Source organism: Podarcis vaucheri (assembly GCF_965113315.1).
Source record: "Podarcis vaucheri genome assembly, chromosome: 14".
Classification (NCBI taxonomy): domain Eukaryota; kingdom Metazoa; phylum Chordata; class Lepidosauria; order Squamata; family Lacertidae; genus Podarcis; species Podarcis vaucheri.
In genome coordinates this window covers 10,897,808-10,920,877 of record NC_138752.1, presented here as the reverse complement: position 1 = coordinate 10,920,877, position 23,070 = coordinate 10,897,808, and the positions used below count along the sequence as shown (strand labels likewise).

At 44.8% G+C, this 23,070-nt stretch overlaps 2 protein-coding genes across 11 annotated transcripts in view; both read left to right on the top strand.

The window, feature by feature from the left end:
• Positions 1-3,423, top strand: part of AP3B2 (adaptor related protein complex 3 subunit beta 2) — an 80,351-nt gene extending 76,928 nt beyond the window's left edge. The window contains 2 exon segments of the mRNA XM_082198335.1: positions 254-392; positions 2,828-3,423. Of these exon segments, the coding sequence (XP_082054461.1) occupies positions 254-392; positions 2,828-2,978 (290 nt within the window). The 3' untranslated portion in view covers positions 2,979-3,423.
• Positions 3,424-7,853: 4,430 nt separating this feature from the next.
• The window catches only part of CPEB1 (cytoplasmic polyadenylation element binding protein 1), a 51,093-nt gene continuing 35,876 nt past the window's right edge, over positions 7,854-23,070 (top strand). For 2 of the 10 annotated variants that reach the window (XM_082198557.1, XM_082198553.1), the window contains exons 1-3: positions 7,881-8,086; positions 12,207-12,381; positions 19,528-19,716. In XM_082198557.1, coding sequence (XP_082054683.1) covers positions 8,069-8,086; positions 12,207-12,381; positions 19,528-19,716 — 382 coding nt within the window. In that variant the 5' untranslated portion in view covers positions 7,881-8,068. Of the gene's footprint in view, positions 8,087-8,123; positions 8,189-12,206; positions 12,382-18,998; positions 19,255-19,316; positions 19,420-19,527; positions 19,717-23,070 lie in introns of those variants that run through there. The other 8 variants (XM_082198558.1, XM_082198560.1, XM_082198556.1 and 5 more) reach the window with 8 other exon arrangements.

Genomic DNA, 23,070 nt, shown 5'->3' with positions numbered 1-23,070 from the left:
GGCAAAATTCAAATCCTTCAGTTGACAGTATCAAATGTTTTTAGGAAATGGGAATTCCAGAATTGCATATGTAACCTGAAGTGGGAGCTGACGGGAAGCTACGCATAGCATAGATCTCCCATTCTAGATTGGTTTGTATCCTAGACAGCCAGGACCCTTTCCTCCCAAGTCATACGCTGCCATTTGATGAATTTGTCTCCACCCAGATGTCTACTGTTCTTTTTCCCCCCTTTTCTACCTTCTTGTCCTCCAGGGAAGCTAACAGGGATGAGTGAAATCACAGAGAAGTTGACTCTACCTGACAAATGCCAGAGTGACCACGTGATTGTGCAACAGGTGACATCTGCAGCCAACGTTAGCCGTGTGCCTTGTGGCTCAGACAAGGAGTATCGGTAAGGAGATGGCTGCTAAGATCAATCTTGTCTCTGCTTCTTCTAAATAGTGAGGGTTGTGGCCTGCCAGGGGTTGCTGTACTACAACTCCCATCATCCCTCACCATTGGCCATGATGGCTGGGGTTGATGGGAATTGTAGTCCAACAAACACATGGTGGGCCTCCAGTTTTCCATCCCTGTCCTAACCCCATATTTGCTTTCTTGGGTCACTTCCAATCCCCATCTGGATGTCTGACAACTTCTGTTACTGGTTCTGTTCTCAAATATTTACCCTTGATACCCACAAATTTGCAGCTGTAGTTCCAGACTTTGATGGAACAAAGGAAATGTTGAAGCTACATGAAACCAGGATACCACACATTACAGCTGGGGCAATTAAATTACTGTCTACCTAGTGTTGCACAGATCTCCCCTAATAGTAACATTTCAGAGCCTCACAGGTCTGATGTTTTGCAACATCAGCATTCAATTTTTTCTGAATTTTGGATCTAGCAGCCTTTCGTATAAGAATATCTAGGGCACTTAAAGTCTAGGCAGTTGGTTGCCCTTGAGACAGGATGTGATCTTCACTTCCTAGGAACACCACCCTCTCTTTAGTCTCTTAGCATTTCGTACTTCTCTAGGGACTGTAATCTCTATTGTCCTAGCATTTTCTGCATAGACAAAAATCAAGACTCATTACTCAGGTTTCAAACCACTTTTATGTGCTATTCTTTTGGGGGCTTCTTCTTGGTGGAAACCAAAGGCCAAACTACAGAAAGGCTTGGCAGATCTTATGATGTCTTCTTTTGGGCAAATGTTCTTTAGGTATAAACAGCCCAATAAAAATGCAAACATGCTGAGGATGTGAGGGAGGGATTATTATTAATAATAATTTCATTTCTATATGGCTTTATATTTTTAAGAAAAAAATATCAAAGCAGTTTAAAGGTAAAGGACCCCTGACAGTTAAGTCCAGTCGCAGATGACCCTGGGGTTGCGGCACTTATCTCGCTTTACTGGCTGAGGGAGCCGACATTTGTCTACAGACAGTTTTTCTGGGTCATGTGGCCAGCATGACTAAGCCACTTCTGGCGAAATGGAAACGCCGTTTACCTTCCCACCGGAGCAGTGCCTATTTTATCTACTTGCACTTTTTGGCGTGCTTTCAAACTGCTAGGTTGGCAGGAGCTGGGACTGAACAACGGGAGCTCACCCCGTAGCAGGGATTCGAACCGCCGACCTTCCGATTGGCAAGCCCAAGAGGCTCAGTGGTTTATACCACAGCGCCACCCGCATCCCCCCAAAGCAGTTTACAACACATTAAAACATCAAATAAAAAATGAAGAATAAAACATTGCTGAAGAAAACCAATATAAAGCATACATTCAAAGCAACATAATTAACAGGAAACTAAAATATTAACTTAAAGATTTCAAAATAGTACATTACAAAGAAAGTCAGCTACAGAATACACATTTAACACAGCAGAGTTAAGTGGGCGCGGCAATGAAAACATTGCTAAAGCAAGTTAAATATAAAATGCACATTTAAAGGTAAAGGGACCCCTGACCATTAGGTCCAGTCGCGGACGACTCTGGGGTTGCGGCGCTCATCTCGCTTTATTGGCCGAGGGAGCCGCCATACAGCTTCTGGGTCATGTGGCCAGCATGACTAAGCCGCTTCTGGCGTTTACCTTCCCGCCAGAGTGGTACCTATTTATCTGCTTGCACTTTTGTGCCTTCGAACTGCTAGGTTGGCAGGAGCAGGGACCGAGCAATGGGAGCTCACCCTGTCGCGGGGATTCGAACCGCCGACCTTCTGATCAGCAAGTCCTAGGCTCTGTGGTTTAACCCACAGCGCCACAACAGCACAATTAACAAAAGAATATAGCTGCTGCCAATCCTGCCAATGGTGGTTCAGGGTGGGTGGCACCTATGAAAACTCCGGCTCAGCGACCTACATCTGCACTAAAAGACAGCTGAGATGGTCTGTGACCACTTCAGCAGCCTCAGGTTTTTTTGTAGCTGGAATCAATCAGGGCACCTCCTTCCCAGGTCAGGTGGAGAAAGGCCTGCAAGGCAGGGAGCAGGTCTTCCAGGACTCACAGCGGGGAATTGAACTTGCCTTCCCCAACCTGGTACCCTGCAGTTGTTTTGAACTACTACTCCCAACCCATGCTAGCTGGGGCAGATGGGAGTTGCAGTCCAAAGCATCTACATGGCACTAGGCTGGGGAAATTTCACTAACTCAGGGTTTCCCAAACTTGTAGCTATCTTTAGACTACAGCTCCCATCATGCCTGGCCGGCAGCACCAGTGGTCAGGGGTGATGGGAATTGTAGTCCCAAAACAGCTAGAGACCCAAGTTTGAGAAACACTGCTCTGACTACTGCACCACACTAAACCTTGTGACGTGCAGTCACCTTCTTGTTGGGTTGTTTCCCTCTGAACAGGTTCGCCGCCAAGACGGTCAGCAGTGGAAGTCTCATCCTCATCATGCTGGAGAAGAAGGCGGGCAGCGTGGCACAGCTCACTATCAACAGCGAGAAGATGTTGATTAGCACTATGCTAGTAAAGGACATTATCCACTCCTTGACGCAGTGACCAGAATGCTTCCTTCTCTCGTCACCACACCCACTTCAGTCATCCAGCTGTCCTTCCTTCCTGGGCTCAGCCATCTGTCTCCCTCCACCCAGCTTGTTGTGTGTCTCCCTGTCCCTATGTAAAATACAGGTCAAAGCTGAGATCAGGCAATGGGAAACAATCCACGGTAGAAAATAAGGTGCAGCCTCTGATGTGGATAAGAGACATTATTAGCTCAGCAACAAATTAGGGAAGCCTTTTGTAACCCGGTGCGTACTAGTTTTTGGAGTACAACTGGGAGGGCACCAGGTTACAAAAGGCTGAAACGGGTTATTGGGATGCTGAAGATTCCCTGTGACTCTGCCATCCTTGTTGTGCAGTGAGTCTTCTCCCTGTTTTTCTGTTCTATGGCTCTATTTATTATGGGCAGAGATCGTTCAATAAAAATTCTTCCTGGAATTGCAAATTCTGTTTCCTGGCTCGTCAGTATGGTGGCAAAAGTGAACCTGAGACATCTCCTTTTGTTGCTCTTTCCCCATTACAACCTCCTCCATGGCTCCTCCAATGTAGAGCAGAAGGGCAAGAAACCACATGTATATGAGGACTGAGATTTCTGTTGATCTAACAACTGCCATAGTATTTTTAAAACACAATTGGTGCACATATAATATCGGTACATATGCAGACCTATCTGCCGGAATCATCATGTTGCTATTCCATTATTCAAATACCCAAAATGATGAGGGTTTTTAAAAATTTACCTTCTTTCCAAAAATGAAATAAGAATCCGTTCCCATTTCTACTCTTACTATTTCTTTATGACAATGGACAACTTGAACTTGAGCTTAGTTGGGGTTCCTCCAGTTGACCTTATTTATTCAGCACAGAGATGTAACATTTCTGGATATTTTGAAGCCATGTAGGATTTTTTTTTAATTTTAATTGGGGGCGGGGGGAATGAACACTTTTTGGGGGGGAATTTTTTTAAAACAACAACAACAACAAAACACTTTTTATGTATCAAAGGTCGCTTTGTTACTTTAGGAACAAAAAGTGCATTACATATAAATTTACCATAGAATTATCGTGTCTGATATATTAAAAGTATAATTTATTCAGGCAATAATGACAAACTGAATTTATTTTTTTACATTTTTGTTAGCTCCATTTATAAGGAAACTAGAATATTTTTTGGTTCTGCCAGTTCATGAGGAGCAGGCAATTTTTTTTAAAGGAACCATCAACATTATAGTTTAAAAAATTATATTCTGAAAATTATTGTGTCTCCTCCAGTTCTCCACAGCATCAGTCAGATATAAAGCACTCATTTCTATAACAAGAACTGAGGAAAAGAGGGGAGGGGGAACAAAACTCATGAATGTTACATGAAATTTAATCAGTCCCTCTTTCTAAGCCAGTAGTTATCAAACTTTTTTCTCTAGGCCAGACTTTCAGAATAAAAACTTGCTTGCAAAACACCAATTTTTTTATTTATAGAAAATATATTGGAAAACAAAAATAACAACTAGCAGTATTTGATTATTTATAACATAGAATGCAACTACTTTATAATACGACCATGGGACATCCAGAAGATATAAAACAATGCAGCTACATAAGAACATGAATCATTCTCAGAATATAATACTGATTGGCTTTGACTCTTCCTGCCATACTTGCTGTCGTCTCCTGCCACACCCTTTTGGGGACCACTGTTCTAAGCTATCACTATGAGCATCTGTTTCCCATATTTCTCATAATATATACCATGGACTTCTATAAACTGCAGGTTTGCCCCATATTGAAACAAGCTCTTTCACGTGACAGTTTATTTCTTGAACTGGTGTGTTTCCAAACATAGGCCAGTTTCTTTCACATGCTTCAGAAGTTGGAGGAAGAAGCAAGGGGAGTTGGAGGTTGTGTTGTGCAAAAACGTTGGCCACCATGTTGCAGGAGGGATATGCTTGGCAGAATCCCTGACAGCATTCCTTGGCCAAATATCGGAAGATGGCCTGTACTCCGCAACATTTTGGGGGGGGGGGACCTTTCCAACAATAAGTTCCAAGTGTGCTTGTTGGTGAAATGCAGAATCAGTGCATCATCACTGCCTTTCAATCTGGGATACCAACGGATTTGCAGCAGTTTGAGTTGGATGATGACAAAATTATGTTGCTCTGCACTTTCTCCCACTCCCAGTCCTTTGAGACTTAGTCAAGAGGGCAGATATGTAAGTGCCAGCAAAAGGAAGGCCACGAGCAAAGAAGTCATTGTGACGGCAGTGCCCTCCATAAGCCAGAAATGCCTCTTGCCGTTGCATTTCAGTCATACTCTGAGCCCACCACCCAGGACTTTCTTGTCTGCAGTACAGTATACAGAAATTATGATGCTGTGCATAGTCTTGTAGCTGGCATCATCTTCTTAGAAGAGACGTTGCTTCTGTTGTGAGAGAAGGGAGAATGCTTCCAATATCTGCAGATCTTGCCATCTGCAGTTTTAGTCTGCGCTAGTATTAAAAATATAAAATATGCTTTCGGTTAAATGGGGCACGTGGTTAGTCTTTCAAATGATTTTTTTAAAAACTCATCAAACTGACTATTCAACTAACCTAGCCTTCCTCAAACTGGTGCCCACCATATGCAATTCCCATCAGCTGCAACCAGCATGTCCAATGAGGAAAGCTGAACTAATCATTCCAGGCCTAACAGACACTTGCTATGATGATCCCTGGAGGGCACAATACTGGCTGCAGAAGGAGAGAGACACCAGAACACTGCAGGCAAGGAAGGCTGGTCCTTTGAGGCTCTTAAAACATTTTTTAGTACTCTCTGACATGGGGGGAGGCCAGCAGCAATGAACGGTTAGGTACAGCTATCCCATGGGCCCTGCTTAGAAGAAGAGTTTGGATTTGATATCCCGCTTTATCACTATCCGAAGGAGTCTCAAAGCGGCTAACATTCTCCTCTCCCTTCCTCCCCCAGAACAAACACTCTGTGAAGTGGGGCTGAGGGACTTCAAAGAAGTGTGACTGGCCCAAAGTCACCCAGCAGCTGCATGTGGAGGAGCAGGGAAGCAAACCCGGTTCCCCAGATTGCGAGACTACCGCTCTTAACCACTACACCACACAGTGCAGCTCAGCAGAACAGAGCGTTTGCCCATTTATGCTGAACAACTACAGTAGTTTTCTCTTTAATAAGCTCTCTGTGCCTAGTGGTATAGCACAGGCTTTGCATGTAGATGGCTTTAGGCTTAGTTCTCACCAAGTTAAAAAAGGGGGGGAGGTAGCAGGTAAAGTGCAAAACCTCTGCCTGAGACTCTAGGTTGCTACTGCCAGCGTTGTATTAATTGGAGTTGCCATGGTTTTGGGGAGAGGACTTCCAGAGACATCTGGCTTTTAGGCTGCAAGCTGATTTACTACTGTGTGCAGTTGTATTAAAACTGCAAAATAATCAACTCCCCCAAAGTCTAGCAAATTATGGAATTAACCGTGCCAACTTTCCATTACACCCCTTGATGGTTAACTGGTTTATAAGTGTTTTTTAACCAAGGTCCCTCCCCCCCCCCCGCAATAAAAATGTTGAGCGTGCCTCCCTCCCTAAAAGTTAATGGGCATTGCCATTCAGATGATGTGTGTGAACCGCATCATGTGATCGATTGTGCAGGGCGGGGCCCGGCCCCCCTCAAACATTTTATTTATCGGCCCCCAGCAGTTGGCTCCTATGAACAGAGGTGTGTGTGTGGATTGTGAGGTTGTTCACACTACACAAAGGAGACGGAAGGAGCACTTCTTCAACACACAAGACATGCTTCCACATAGCCTCCAACTTGGATGGCTTCAGAAGGGCATTAGATATATTGCTGGAGGAGGAGGAAGCCAACAATGTCTACCTCCACAGGAAGAGGATTACTGGTTGCTGGGGGGGGGGGGACAGATGGGATAAAGGGAAAGCGTCCTGTTACTCTTATGTCCCTTGCAGCCCTTTTTTTCTAAAAAAAAATATATGTTTGGGTTACTTTCATTTTGACTCAAGAAAATCACAATTTTATAGTTCAAATCGGGAAAACTAAATACAGTAAATGGACATCGGGGGTAGCAACAGAACTGATGATTCACCGTGCTAGAGAAGAAACTAAAATTTTAAAGAATTTTAGTTTCTTCTCCCGTTAGATTCACAAAACGTTTAGGGCTATGCGTACTCCTGCGTCGTCGTCCCCCAGAAAAGAAAGCAATGGTCCCGTGTTTTTCCCAAAGGGATCTAGCTGGCTATTGGTAGGACGCCACAGCTTGTGGTCCCCGCGTGCAGGGGCTTCCTCATAATATTATTTTTATTATTTATATGCTGGGTTGCCCTAGCCACTCTGGGCAGGTGCCAACAAAAACAATAGTAAAATCACCACACACTAAAAGCTTCCTTGAACAGGGCTGCCTTCAGATGTCTTTTTTTAAAAACCATAGTTGTTTTATCTGTTTGGCTTCGGAGAGTTCTTGGCAAGGCATTTTAAGGTTTTTACAGCGCAGCCTCTACTCAGAGGTAAGGCCTACTGAATCCAGCGGGTCTTGCTCCCAAATCAGCGAGGTGCGCACCCTCAGCTGTTGCAAATTGGTCGTGCAAACCGCCTTGCACCGGGTGGGGAGGCCGACAGCAGCGGAATAAAGCACATATGCATGTGGTGTTTTCTTTCCAAATAAACAGGTTAGCTTGATAGCCTTGGTGCATTTCTATGGGTGGCGTTGCGCAGTTAAAAAATAAATCTAATTTAAGCTTTTGCGTGGTCATTCGAGCGTGCAAAAGTATACGTGAGGCACTGAGGCAAACGGCTGATTAATTAGCCGGCCTCCTGTGCTGAAAACTACTCCCTTCTGGCGGGCAGGGAGCGTTTGCAAACTCCTGCACGCGAGGGTGGGGCAGACCCGGCGACGCTTCGCCCGACCCCCCCGGGGAAGCGCGCGCGCGCGCAGGGCTTTGCTTCTCCCTGTTTTTAACGACGACCCCCTAATTAGCGCCTTTTCCTCCGCCCCGTGGAGGAGGGGAGCGGGAGCCACGTGCGGACGTGCAGGTATAAGTTTCCCGCGTGCGGCGCTCGCGCGGGGTTTCCGAGAGGGTTGCCGTGTGATGGCTTTTACGGTCCCGGTGAGTCCGAGGCTGGACTGAGACAGGAGGAGGGCGAAGCAACGCAAGCGCAGCGAGAGGCTCCAAGCGGGGATTGCAAAAACCCCTCGGTGACCGCGGCGGGTGGGCAGAGAGCTGCGGAGGGCGGGGGCCCCCCAAGGGCTTTGCATCGCGGGGGACGCGGCCTCGTCGCCTCGCCTGCCTAGGAAGGGGGTGGCCGGGGCGGGTCTGGCTTCCCCAGCGTTCTCACGTGCTCGAGCCGCGCGTGGCTTCTGGCTCTCCGCCCCCCCCCCGAGTTCAGGTGTTTCGTTTCGGTTTGGGAGTCGCCCAGAGCTAGTCGCCCTGGGGACCCTTAGCGGGGCGCGGCGGCGTTCACACGACCTTCAGCGTGAATATTGACTATTTATCGTAAGCACATAAAAGGGCCGTATAGAGGGGAACGCATAGGGGCGGCAACACTCCCTCTCGTCTCCGCTCCCCTACTTCGGCTTGTGTACTAATGGGCTTTGCTTTCTAAGAAGCGAAGTTGCTCTTAATTCCGAGGAACACGGGCGTGGAGTTGCCTCCCTTTTTTCTTGTGCGCATCCGTGCCTGTCTGCAATCCCCCGTTGGTTTCGTTTTTCTCCAGCTGGCTCTCCGCTTCTCTTGCCCCACCCGCTTTTCTGTTTCCCAAACCCCCAGCCGCCCCCCCTTTAGGCTACAATCCTAACCCCAGTTACCTAGGAGTAAGCCCCATTTAATTCAGCAGGACTTACTTCTGAGTAGGCGTCGCTAGGCGCACGCTACTAGTTTGCAAACCTGTGTACAAATGACTGGGAATACGGGCCACTGAAATCGGTGGGACCCCCCCCCCCATTAGGCTACAATGCTAACCCCAGTTACCTAGGAGTAAGCCCCATTTAATTCAGCAGGACTTACTTCTGAGTAGGCGTCCCTAGGCGCACGCTACTAGATTGCAAACCTGTGTGCAAATGACGGAATACGGGCCATTGAACTAGGTGGGACTCGAGTGGAAAGTCTTCGCACGTGCAATAAGTTGCACATCTTTCCTCCCCATTTTCTGCTTCTTGCGCTACAAAAGTTTTTAAACAGCAAAATGATAAAAATGGTGGTATTGCTTGTATGGGTTCTGGCCAGGGCTATTATAGAAAAAGCGGTGCCGGGGCTCAACATGAACGCTTTCTTTGTCTCTTATAATGGTAATGGGGCTCACCTGAGAGGCGCCGGAGCTGAGCTCTTGTGAAATGCTGCCGAAAAAAAGCCCTGGTTCTGACCCACTAAATGAAATCTGCTTGGCTTTTCTGTTATTTTATCCTGTGTTTTGTGGGGGAGGGCGTGCTTTCCTTCGAAGTACTTTTTTATCCAACGCTCACAGTTTCAGTTTGCACCATGGTGGGAAAAAATACCTTTTCTGCTAGTAGAGAAAGAATAAGTTCTTTGGAGGTGAGTTAGTGGACGCTGACTAGAAATTGTGAGAGAGCTCAAACTTCCCCGCAAAGAGAAGGGACTTCTAAAGCACGTTTGAGGCACGTTCTTTGCCTCAAAGGATTCTGGGCACTGTAGTTTTAGGCTTGTTGGAAATTGTAACTGGAGAGGATACTTGAATTGATAGCATAAATAAATTGCTTGTGTACTGCATATGAAACTTAATAAGAATGTACCACTGTACAAGTTTCTTTTTTTAAAAAAGGCTTAACTGATTTTGTATTTCATTGTTGGCCCTAAACTTCAGGAACAGGGGTGGTGGAGTCAGGAATAATATTTGCTAGATGGTGTTATCCTCAATCAATTGCCTGAAACTCAGTTGTTTTTATTAGGTGTTGATTCTAGAAGGGCTGTCTGTGGTGTGTTCTGTGATAGTACAGATATTTTAAGGACTGTGCTGTGTTCAGGTTTTTTCCTTGCTGGTGGTTGTGCTGCTTGCTGATTACCACACAGTAGCAGCTGTGTGTTCCAGGAGAAGCTGGAACTGCTGAGTCCTGATTTCATTAAGCGTTCTAGTCCTCATGGTGCAGAAAGCTTTGGAGACTCAAGCACAGAGTCTCAGAAGTTAAGAAACCGTTGCAAGAGTTATGGGGTGCGAGTTTAGATCTGTAGCCACTGCTTTATTAATATGCTGCACTTCAAGCAGTCAAGCCCCAATCCCCATGTCTCCAGGTCTTGTCTTGGCAATATCTGAAAACATACATTTGTGTGCCTGTGTCGGTGTGTGGAGGATGCAGCCTTGAGCAGGCGCGGTTGGTGGAGTAGAGGACACTGGAATCATTTGATTAATGGTATGAAAATACTACATTGACAGGAAGCAAAAATGACCCTAGCTCTGAATCACCCACTCACACAAACTTGGAAATGCTAATTTGAGAGTATGCTAACTATTTGGTTTATTACCATTGTGTGGCGCAAATAGTTTGATTCCAAAGGTGTTGTGGCTGACTCCTTAAGCACATTCTGAAAGCGTTCAGTTAAAATTTGTTGCTTGTGGCATCACTTTCATTATGCCGTTCCAAGGTGGGTAATCTATTTCAACCCAAGCATTACATACCCTTTGAGGGGGGTGGGACAAGCCTAGTGGCAGGCAGAGCTGGAGGCAAAAGTGGTCAAAGCAAAGATTAAGAGCCAGTGTGGTGTAGTGGTTAAGAGTGGTAGACTCGTAATTTAGTTTCATGTCTCCGCTCCTCCACATGCAGCTGCAGCTTGGGCCAGTCACACTTCTTTGAAGTCTCCCAGCCCCACTCACATCACAGAATTGGTTCTGGGGGAGGAAGGGAGAGGAGAATGTTAGCCGCTTTGAGACTCCTTCGGATAGTGATAAAGCAGGATATCAAATCCAAACTCTTCTTAAGAATCCTGCCTTTGTACAGTAGGCTTATATTGCAGCCATAGAAAAGTCAAAAGGTGCCTTTCTATGTTCACACCTCTTTATTCAGGCAGGGTGGCAGTTAAAGGATAACCTTTGTCAGACAAAAGCACTTGAGGATGTTGTGTGAAGCTGGTGACTGGTACAGGGCAGAGAGTCTTGGAGCTTGTCTGCAGCGGAGTTTTTTTGTGTGTTTGCAGTTGTTTGTGTTTCCATTTAATTTGCATAGTCCCCATGGTGTTACTCTCAAACAACAGTCTCAATGCCTTTCCACTGTAACAGCCTCACACCTAGATTTTTCCGTAACAAGGGATAACTCAGTACAGTACAGGGATAATCTGATAAATTGGGCTCCAGTTCTCTCCATTTAGGCTTGCAGATTGTTTCAGTGTTTTGGGGTGAGGTGGATCCATTGTCGCATTCTGGTACTTCCTATTTCCACACTTAGTACTTCCTCAATGCTCTCATTCCTTTTCCAGCCATTCTGGTACCCATTTCCTGTGCATTCCTTAATGGAGCAATATTTCCCTCCCCTTGATCCCAAACACTTGTACCAAAACCAGAAAACTGCACAAGCAAACCAAATTCAAAAATTCTGCCTTGGATATTGCACATTCTGGCCCTTGAATTTGTACAAAACCAGAAAACTGCAAAAATGTATGCTGAGGATTTACAGTTGCCTGTGTGCTTTTGTGCAGTTCCTGGGTAGAGATTAAAAGAAGGAATTGAGGTATGTATACAGCTATCTTTATTCCTGCACTGTCCGTACTTACCGTATTTTTCGCTCTATAAGACGCACCAGACCACAAGACGCACCTAGTTTTTGGAGGAGGAAAACAAAAAAAATATTCTGAATCTCAGAAGCCAAAACAGCAAGAGGGATCGCTGCGCACTGAAAGCAGCAATCCCTCTTGCTGTTCTGGCTTCTGGGATAGCTGCGCAGCCTGCATTCGCTCCATAAGACGCACACACATTTCCCCTTACTTTTTAGGAAGGAAAAAGTGAGTCTTGTAGAGCAAAAAATACGGTAATTGGCATAGAATCAACACACCAAAAGCCAGGGGCAACACACAAAAGGGAGCATCTACTATTATGAATGGGAAAGACCACAAAGTTGCTCCTTGTACACTACTCTTTCCCCTCCATTCAAATTACACCAGAGTAGTCCAAATGTGAACAAGCACGCAATGACCAAATGGAGAGGCATGGAGGACCTCATTCAGGCTCTCTGACCTAAGGTCCCCCTCCCTTCTGTGGTGCTAATATGGTCGCTTTTGTTTCCAGAAGGACAGTACTGGAAGGACCATAAAAGATTGCTGGGACAACTGTGACGTTCCAGCTTTGACCACGTGCAGCAACGCAAAGATTTTCCGACAAATAAACGGCATGCTGGGGAACTCACTTGACTTCAAGGGAGTCTGCACAACACCCATTGCAAAAGAAAGAGATCTGTTATCAGGTGACTTAATGAGTTGATTATAATATTTTAACATATGGGGCGTGTTAGTCTGCAGGCTTCAATGGAGTTGTAGTATTTACAGTCAAAGTGTGAGTTTCCTTGATGGTTTAAATAGCTAGCAAATAAGTTGGTAGCAAGGTGTGCGATCAGGAGGAACAGCTGGCAGAGTCAGATGAGGATTATATTCCTGATACTGTGGGTAAACTTCAAGTTCCCAAGCACATGTTCCCTACTTTCTGCTGCATGACCCAGACCCATTCCATAGGTAAAGACTGTTGTATTAAAACACAAGCCAAAGTGCACCATCATTAAAATAAAACAAATGCTACTACCTAATGCTTCTAAATGGTTAAAAATTGGCCCTGTCTGATGAGGTTGGAAAGCACACATTTGTTTTCATTTTGTGCTTGTAATGAGCAGCGCAAAAAATAAATCAGAATTGCAGGCATAAATAGTTTTTGTAAAATTAGAAAAGCTTCAGTTTACATTGTAGTTGTGTAGCTGAAGTGCTCTTTTTCTTGAATGTGCCAGTATAACAGGAAAGTCAGTGTTAAATTAGTTGTAAATTAGTCCTTAAATCTACAGATAGCTAATCCAAAGACAGTGACCAAGCCTATGAAAATGATCTGAGTCTTGTTCTGCAGCCTTGAGGATTTGGATGCAGGAAGCAGCCAGGGATTTATAAATCTCCTGAAGCTCGAGCCCAAAGTTGGTAATAGTATTTAGAGAGAAACAAAATGCTCCACAAGTAGTTAAATAAATGTAAGCTGTACCCTGGGTGCTCATTTAGCTAAAATCCCCCATCCTCGCTGTATAAGTAAAGCAATTAGCAATTAAGTTATTTTTATCAGAAATAACAATGATCTCTACCTGCATTATGTTTGGGGAAAATGGAGGCAGTGGACCTTCTTGGGTCCACACGTTAGATAATAAATATCCAGATGGCTGTGAATTATCCATAGCAAATCCTGTTTTAGGACACAGATAATGGACTGTGCTGTTTAGGTCCTTTTGATTTGGCAATTATTTGCATTTAATCTGCACGCAAGTACCAGGCCACTTCAACAGGTGGGTGGGGAAGCCCACCTGTTCATTAGCTGATGTCACTGCAATGCCAGGTGAAGTGTTTTCCTTCCCCAAGTTTATATGTACTACTACTGCTGTACGCTGGCTCCCTCAGCCAGTAAAGCGAGATTAGCGCCGCAACCCCAGAGTCGTTCGCGACTGGACCTAACGGTCAGCGGTCCCTTTACCTTTACCTTCTGCCCAGGTGGGTTGAAATCAAACCATGCTGGCAAAGGAAATGTTTTCCTGTAGGGTTTGCTTTTGGTATCCATCAGCTGATTGATGCTGACAGCAAGTCCTACCTTTGGCAGGGATTGGCTGCATATGGTTTCTGATGAGGAATTCTGTAATGCAGTAGGAATCTGGTTATTGGCACTTAACAGCAACACTCACTTACCAAGGATCAATTTAGAGAGTACTTAGAGTTCATGGTTGTTTCTTTTTAGTCATGGCTTTCCCTGCTCCACACTTGATGTAACACATGATCTCAGGTGTGCATGGTTTGGAAAAAAAGAAAGCCTGCCTTGGTGACCAGATTAGGATGCCTTCTAATACTGTATGCTTTTTTGTTTTTTCACCCTTTTTTTGCTGCTCTGGGCTCCTGTGGGAAGAAGGGTGGGATATAAACTTAAATAAAATAAATAATAATTTGGCCCATGGGCCAAAGGTTCTTCACTGCTGCAAGACAGAACAAAAAACCCACATAGAAAGAGAGAATAGATGGGTTCTTTCCAGCACTCAAGGCCCTACCTTTTCAGAGCATTCATTACGTATCAGATTTTATGGGACTGTATGGATTTGTTGTTGGGTCAGCCTTAACCTTGAAACTCGTAACTGTAATATGTGAATGATCTCTTCTAACTAATGTTGGTGGCATTATGCGCACATAGAACTGTAGCCCGCCACCATGCAGGTGGTAAATTCCCTTATCACGCACCCACAGTAGTAATTTGCGTGCAGTTTTTTGACCTTGAGAAGTTAAGCTTTAAAGTGCATTCGTCCGAAAATGCTCTTCCTGGGTCAGTAAAACTGTTGATGGAGCCTTAAATCTCTGCCCGTAGCCATCTCCAGACCCTTTTGATGAAAGTTAAATTCAGATTGTGCAATCCAGACCTGGGCTAACAAGGTCTTTTGAATATTTTAAGAGGATTACTTCTTGGGAGGTTGAGCAACAGCTTTGCAGGGGCTGAGCCTTCTCTTTCATAAAATGAAGCATTTGACTGGTTCTGCTCAGGTGGCATCTCATCAAGCATGTGGGCATGACTTGGTGAAATTTATTGGCTGCATCTACCCACTGTTTCCAGTCATACTAATTGCTAATCCCAGTGGCACTGCCTTCTCTGCCATGAGCCTCTGAAGGATTTATAACCTGGCATCATTCTCATAGCAATATCACTTGATCTCCTGCAGACACCTGGGGAATACCATCTGCTCCTGTTGATATAAATGCTTATAGGACTATTCAGCCTGCAATCTGAAAATCATAGAAGTGGGTGGGGGTTGCTTCCAAAGCTCATACCAGGTTAATTTCTAAGAGAGTCTCTCCCCTAGATCTTGACTCCTTTAAAGAGACCATCGTGTTTTAGGCAGGCTGAAAATGAGCATGGCAAGTGGACCCCTTAGCCCAAGTGGACATCTCAACCCACAAACAGCCACTAAGCAACCATGGGATATCACAGAAACATAGCTTTAAAGTTACAAGAAGAAGCCTGGTTTTCTGTAGACTGGCATGCTGTCCTCCCCGCATCCTTCTGTGGTACTGCACAGGAGTCCTAGAATTGGAAGGGCTTGAACCCACAACCCTGAAATTAAAAGTCTCATGCTCTACCAACAGAGCAGCTTGTTTTAGAATAATTGGTTTACTGTGTTGTGAATAACTGATGTTTGTCCAGGTTTTCATAACTATGGACAGTGGAAAACACAGACCTTTTGGGAAGCGAAGTGCTCAAACATAAAATAGCAGTTGCAGGGAACCAGGCAGAGGGCGTTCTCGGTAGTGGCACCCGCCGTGTGGAACGGCCTCCCATCAGACATAAACAACTATCTGACGTTTAGAAGAAATCTGAAGGTAGCCCTGTTTAGGGAAGTTTTTAATGACTGATGTTTTAATGTATTTTTAATCTTTTGTTGGAAGCTGCCCAGAGTGGCTGGGGAAACCCAGCCAGATGGGCAGGGTATAAATAAATTATTATTATTATTATTACTATTATTATTATTTATTACTGCTGCTGCTGCTGCTACTGCTACTTGGGCAAATGCCTAGGTCTGTCCTCCATCCTTTGGTGGAACATGCTGATTCCTTTGTAAGTGGAAAAACAAGGTGGCCCTTATATTGCCAAAAGTAAATATGAAGTTTTAGGGTGAGTTCTGGGTTTAGGAAAAGTCATAGAATCCCAATTCGGTAGTTTTACCTAGCTGATTGAGATGTTCCCTCAGCGAATGAAGATTGGGCTTTATTCTCCAAGGGAATAAGCTGGCACTTGTTAAAAAGATTTAAGTTTTACTCCTTTCTGAGAATAGTATTAATGCTTAACAGGATTTCAGATTAAAGGATTATTATTCCCGCAAAGGAGATCATGTTGAGTGAGCAATACTGGTATATGCTTTGTTTCTCTGCATTTTAAGGAAATTGCTGTTCTTGAGAGTATAGCTCAGGAATAGGCTTGTATACTACACTTGCAGTGTAGCACTTATGCGTAGACATAGTTCAAAAGGTTCCTGCCTGAAAGCAGCTAGTCTGTGGAATATACTGAACTCAGTGGGTCTTTGAGCAGACATGCATAGGATTGCCCTGTAAGGCTATTAACACAAACCGAACCTAACGTTGTAGGACGTAACCTAACGTTGTAGGAGATTGCAGAGTTTAAAGGCTGCACAACAAAGGAATCCAACAGTTGTGAAACAGCAGTGCAGTCCATTGCACAGCCATCTTTGGTAGTGCATGTAATTTTTCCTTGTGCAACGACGTCCTGCCAGTGCAGCAAATCTACCACTTAGTGACTTTCATTTAGCAGTAGATTTGATATAACCCGAAGAGTTGCAAGTGATAAAATTGGACTACTGTGAACTCTGCAAATGATATTGGTGCAAGTTTGCATCAATACTTTGCAGTTGGCATAATTCTGCTACCACGAGAAAGTTGGAAAGCCATGTGAGGGCACCCAAGCTCTGCCTTTCACTCTTTTCCCAGGAATAGTATAAATTTAATTCAGCATTCCCTCTAGCTCTGAGACTTCAGACATTGCCCACACATTCAAGAATATCTTGGCAACCATGAGACTGCTGCTTTCTTGCTAAAAACTGAAACTCCTAGGAAACAGTTGTGTGCTGCCGTGGTGTTATGTGAGTTTCCCCCCTGTGCCTGCATGGACCTGCAGCAAACACACTACTAAGTCTATTCTCCAGTTTTTAGGTAATTACCAGTTTCGCTCTCAAACTTGGAGCCTTATGCTGAAGTTCCATCATGGACACAAATTCTCCAAGTCATGCTGAACGCTGGTCAGCCCAGTGCACCATTTGTGGCATCCTAATACAGCCACAAATGGTTTGTTTTTTTTAAATTATACAGACTGTGATCAGATTCAGATGTTCTTCTGAGCACTTTCACCTCTGGGCTGTGGTTTGGCGAAATCACACGGCTAAATATTGCCCGCTAGGGTGTGGGGACTTTATACGATCTGCCTTATACCATCTGCCCTTCCCAAGCAATTTTCTCATTTTAAACATTGCTGTTGCAGCATATAGTTTATTAGGCATATTCTAAACATAGATAACAAGTAATTGTGTTCCCCTTTCTCCCTTCTGTAAGAAATATATCAACCAATATTGCCCATCAAATGCCACTTTGTGCAGATTTTTTAAATATTGTATTTAGACCTCTGCTGTGTCTAATAGAGAATCCTTAATCAGTGTTCTGTGTTTGCAATAAGCACTCTAAAGGCATGTACAATTCAGCCACTCAACTGATCCAAGCCCCCCCCCCCCATGTTTTGATAAAATCTCTACCCAGCTAGCATGCATGTTTAAGTCATAGCTTTTAAAATCCCATGAGTTCCAGAATAGGACTTCCTAGCCTAAATTTGCATTCACCTCTATCCCAAAACTTTCAGACTCTTTTTTAAAAATGGAAATAACATGCAATACGATCCATTTACAATAACACCTCTCCAATTTAATCTTAGCCAACAAATGACAACCTAAATTGCAAGGTTTTAAATATTCTATCAGTTTTTTTAAAAAAAAACTCCTGAGGGGGAAGAGAAAAGAATTCCACAGCTGTGGGAGACCAGCAAAAAAACACAGGACTATTCTAAACTTAATGTAATCAGTTATCAATAGTTAACAAAGTTATGCATGAATGTAAATGTCAGGAATACTGGGATCCAGCAACCTTTGGTTTTCATTTAGCATCCTAAGGGCAACTCAGTACCGTTGCAAATTTTGTTTACAATAAAACTCAAAACAAGTGTAATACAGCTTAATTTTTCAAAACATGAGTTGTGGTTATGATGCAAGGCAGCGAATACCTTATCCCTAAATTGGAGGGGTCCTTTTCTGTGTAGAGAATCTTGCTGGGCTGGAGAGGAAGGATTTTATCAGGCGATAATGCATAAAATGCAAGTTGCCTACTACATAAGTGTGGTGTTGACTTCATGTAATACTTGACCATGAAAAATGATAGATGGTTGGTTTACTGATAACTGACTGTCTCCCCCTCACCCCCCCCAAAAAAAACCTGGATGATTTCAACAAGAAGCTAATTTTGCATCCTCAAAGATCCTCCTCCTTATTCTGTACTAAAAATGTGGCTGCTTTGTAACTCCCCTTTAGGGTTTCAGGCAGCATGTCTGGTCTTAAGTTGAGAATGAAACTGCCATTTCTTAGCAATTCCAGGTAGCTGTCTCTTTGGTGTTTGTTCCAGCGGTTAAATCTCAGGTGGGTGGCAGTGTGAGCAGGATGTTACTGCTGGAACACCTTATGACTAGAGCTTCAAAGGAGACAAGGTTCTCTGGTCTGGCTCCCACCCTGTTCTGCATTATGCTGGAATTTGGAGACTTGCAAAACATAACTGCGTTTTCCTCCTACATCCCTGTGCCATTTATTTCAGAGATATTTTTTTTTAGATGGGAAAGCAGTGTAGTGACAGGTTATGCTTTGGGTGTGGCTGTCCCCCCCCCCTCCAAAATAGTTTTTTTATATTATTATTAAGGCAGGGGGGTGCTGACTTTAACCTTAGCACTGTTTGAACGTCAGGCTCTGTTACCACTACCCTTTAAGTGTGCATGCACCTTCCAACGCATAGCTCAGAATCTTTCTTTTATTTGAAGGTTACCCATAGCGGTAAACAATGCAGAGACTGCGAGGACTCACGGTAGCCAAGTTTAAAGCAAACAGACGATGCTAGCAGAATTGTGAAGCTTTGCATTTTGCTGCTTCCAGGGCTTGCGCCAGCAGCTGGAAACATTCCAGGACGAAAGGGTTTTTTGGGGGTTGTGGGTGGGGAGGCGGGGCCAGGGGAGCTGGAGAGCACCAAGCCAACAGTGTGATCTCTCTCTCACACACACACAATCACTCTCTGCCGCTGTGCTGCTGCCTCTGCTGCTCTGCTTTAACTGAGGGGGATGGCTGCTGCCTCCAGCCACCTCCCCGCTCAGAGCTAAGCTACAGCTCCCTGTTTAACTGTGTCCGCTGGCCTCGCCTCTTCTCCCCTCCTGCCTCGGCTCCCATGGGCAGGCTTGCTCTCCACCTCTATCATGTAAGCGAAGATGTGGCTATATTGCATGGCCCAGTGACGTCTCTGGCAGAACGGTAAGCATCAGCAGAGCCTGATCACATGCCGGCCCAGTCACTAGTGCCGGCGGGATAGGAGGGTGGACGTGGGTCTGGGCGCAGGCCATCTGGTGCTCTGCTCCTCTCCTCCCCGCCACCCCTCCATGTCATCACTATCTGTAGGAATAATAGCTGCTGAATATCGTGAGATCTGGTTTGGGCTTCTCCCTCTGCAAAACTCTTAAACTCCCGTGTGTGAGTGTATTTTTATTTGTGTGTGTTTTTCTTTCTTTCTTCCCCCTGTCTGAGCAGACTTCCAGGACTCCAAGGGAGTGGCAGCAAGCAGAATGCTCTTCCCACCTTCTGTGCAGGAAGGTCCGCGTGGTCTCCCAGACACCACTGACCTGTGCCTTGGGCTGCAGTCTCTCAGCCAGCCAGGGTGGGACAGGCCATGGAGCTCCCAGGATTCGGATGCTGCAGCCCAGCCTAGCCTGCAGTCTGGTGAGTGACTCTGCTGACGCACAGCAACAGTTGCCGGATTGCCTTTTTTTGCAGCTTTGTCACCAGGAGATGTTCCTGGCATAACGGCAGCTTCTTTCTTAACATTATTATTGTTATTGTTTTACTAAGGCACCCATTCCCTCAAGAGTAATATTGGGGCACTAAGTGAGACCTTTTGGGGAAGGGAAACTGTAGCTGCCCCCCTCCCCAATTAATAGAGAGCGATAAGTTTCTAAACCTGATACTGCATTGAGAATGCAATGGTAAATATTGGGCGGGGGCAGTAGTAGTGTTTTCTGTGATGCTCCTGTAGAGCCAGCTGGTTGGAGGACTTAAGTTGTGCTCCCCAAAGTGGCTTCGAATCGTGGGCTGTTGTGATATTTTAGGCTGGTGCAACGTGGGTAGGTGATGATGGCAAGGAGTTTAATTGTATTTATTTAGACTATTGTTGTTTTTTACTGTGCTTTTCAACTCACCAGAAGTTCCCACATCAATTGAAGCTGCCCCCTGCAGGGGGTGTAGAAACAAAGGAAAAGAGCCTCATTCAGGCTCATTAGCAGATGCCCAAATCTTGACTCTGAGCAGTGGGTGGTAGCTCTTCCTGGGTGAGGGCCTGTGAGAAATGCCTCTATCCCTATTGTGAGATTACCGATTTGTATCTACCAGGTTAGGATAGTATCTCTGGTTGGATGGGATTGCTCTCACATTCCATTATCCTTTTGAAGTTTTCCTTCATGGGGGAGACAAGCATTTGCACCTGTTTCTTTGAGTGTTGTCCTCTCCTGCTGCAGAGTTTCTGTGATTTGCCAGCCTGTGATGAGTCAGGAAGATGAAACTTTGAGAAGCCAAGCTAAGTAAAAGAAACCCAAAATAGTCTAGTCACTGCCCTCTGAAAACTATTCTGCTTTTGCTCAGCTGGGCTTCTCAAAGTTTACAATGATACTCAGTACAGTTCTTTGAGAATGTGTGTTGTATTGGCTTTTGCAGAAGAAAACAAAATGTATTTTTATCCTGTTAAAGCCTTGGAAATTACCACTGGCTTTGACGGGTGGCAGGACAAATCAGTATGATGTTTCGGCAGTATTTTTGCTGGTCCAGTCGGGCTGTTGTAAATCCTTTTGGCATCAGCATCTTAAATAGCTTCTGAGCGGTTCTGCAAACTTCTAGCAAGAATGGCTTAAGGAAAGGCTTGTATGCCTCTCCTGCTCACGTAATGGGAGTGGGTGGGGAACAGGTGGGTGTTCCCAGGAAGTGTTCCCAGGAAGTGGGACGGGTGGGCTTGAAACCACATGCAGAAGGCCCATTTATGTTATTGGTCTCGATTGCAAAAGTTGCCTGTCAGGGAAGTAGTTTAGTTCCTTCACCGTTATCGTTTTCGGCTGTGCTCATTTTGGCAACAGATGTGTTACATTAATACAACTAGTTTCTGTAGGAAAACTAATGCAGGGCTGCATTAGTGGAAGATGTTGGATGCTCAGAGGACATCTGCCCTACCAAACTGATTCCCAAAGAGCCCTGCAAATGCAGCCATTAACTCTGCTGGGCATATATTGTGCTTTTAACGGGCTTGCTTGTATTGCAATAGAATAATGGCTGCAGTGGGCTGGGGCAGGAGCTTGGTGCAGACATCTTAAGGTGGGGCAGTATTGGCACTTGCTCAACTGTAGCCGCCTGTAAAAATTGTGTGTGTCACTTTGACAATCTCTGCAGGGGGAGGTGGGGACTGTGGTGATTAAGGAAATGAAGTGGTCTGCTGGATGTACCCAATGTCCCATTAAAAGTGCATATAATACAAGTCAGGGAGGCAATGTGTGAAGGGGTAACGTATCAGTAAGGATTTCCAGACAGTGTGCATGTGATCACGAAGACCTCAAAGAGGCCCAGCATTAACCAGACATGCCGAGGCAACTACCTGAACAAAGCGTGCTCCGTAACTTATTTCTGTACTGTAGACCTGCTGCACTAGACTCCATTGTATTGCAGCAATATATGACCACAGTACTTCTTAACTGCACTGCAACCAGCTGTAAGATACTGCTGCAAAAATAACTTCCCTCGGATGGGAGCCCCGACAAGCAAAGCAAATCCCGCTTGAGTCTCTTTCCAGTAATGCAAAACTTGGTCAAATTCTGTCCGTGGCAGAAGTCTGCTCTGATACCCACAGTTTGCCCTGACCACAAAAGTTAAGATTTCACCAACCTAGATAACTGTTTCCATTGACTATGAGCATGCAATTTAGAGGCATTCTTGCAATGCAGAACGATCCCATTGGCATTGGGAGCATATTTATGAGACATAGGGCAGAAATAGCATTGCATATGGGCCCAAGCGCCAGTTCAATCTGGGCATCATGTGTTGTACATGTGGGCACAGTAAATTAACTCTTCATTGTTCCCTGAAGTGTACAGCCCAGCTTTGTGACTCCTTCTCTACTCCCATCCCTAAGACCAGAAGATGTTCTGCATAGGTCTGTTAGGAGTGCTACCAACAAGCTATGTATATAACCTGTTAAATAAATCCATTAAGTTAACCAGTGTCAATGTAGGGCCTGAATTTGTAGCTAAGGTTCAACAGACAATATGCATAGCAAGAGATTTTCAGACCATACCCAATGTGAGAAAAGTCATATTAGAAATAGGACGAGTGGCAACACCCACACATCTATTAACCCACCTAGAGGGCAGGGATTGTATAACATTCAGGGTGTTCTGTGTGTGTATAAGCACTTATCTTTCTAAAAAAACAGCCCCACATTTCATCCTACAATAAGCAATAATTACATAAACAGTCCATAATAAACAGGGGGGAAAATTGAAATCTACATAGAGTTGGTAAAGCATGAGACTCTTAATCTCTGTGTTGTGGGTTCGAGTCCTATGTTGGGTGAAAGATTCCTGCACTGCAGGGGGTTGGACTAGATGATCCTCGTTGTGCCTTCCAACTCTACAATTCTGTGATTCTGTAAAATAAAACATTAACGGATAAAGAAGGGCATTGGCTATTTTGAGAATCTTTCAGCAAAAGGGGACAGGTACTCTGGTGAGAAGGCTGACAGCAGGCCCAAGTTGGCAATATTGTGTGCCTTTTGGTTCATGCAGCTACATTAACTCCTCTGCAAAAACTGAACTATGGGTGTGTTGTCGTCTCGTGGTCATAAGTCAGCTCTGAATCACATACCACTTTGATTCTCAATCCAAGCACAGAATTGTGCTTGAGCTGGGTGGTCTCCCCACCACCACCTTCAGCAAAAAAGAAGTGTTGGAAGTGGCTGAACAGCAAGGAAGCAGCAGTGGGTGTCTGCGTTCCCATGCAAAACTCTGCCATTGCATGTTCACTGTTCTAGCCTCCCTTGCC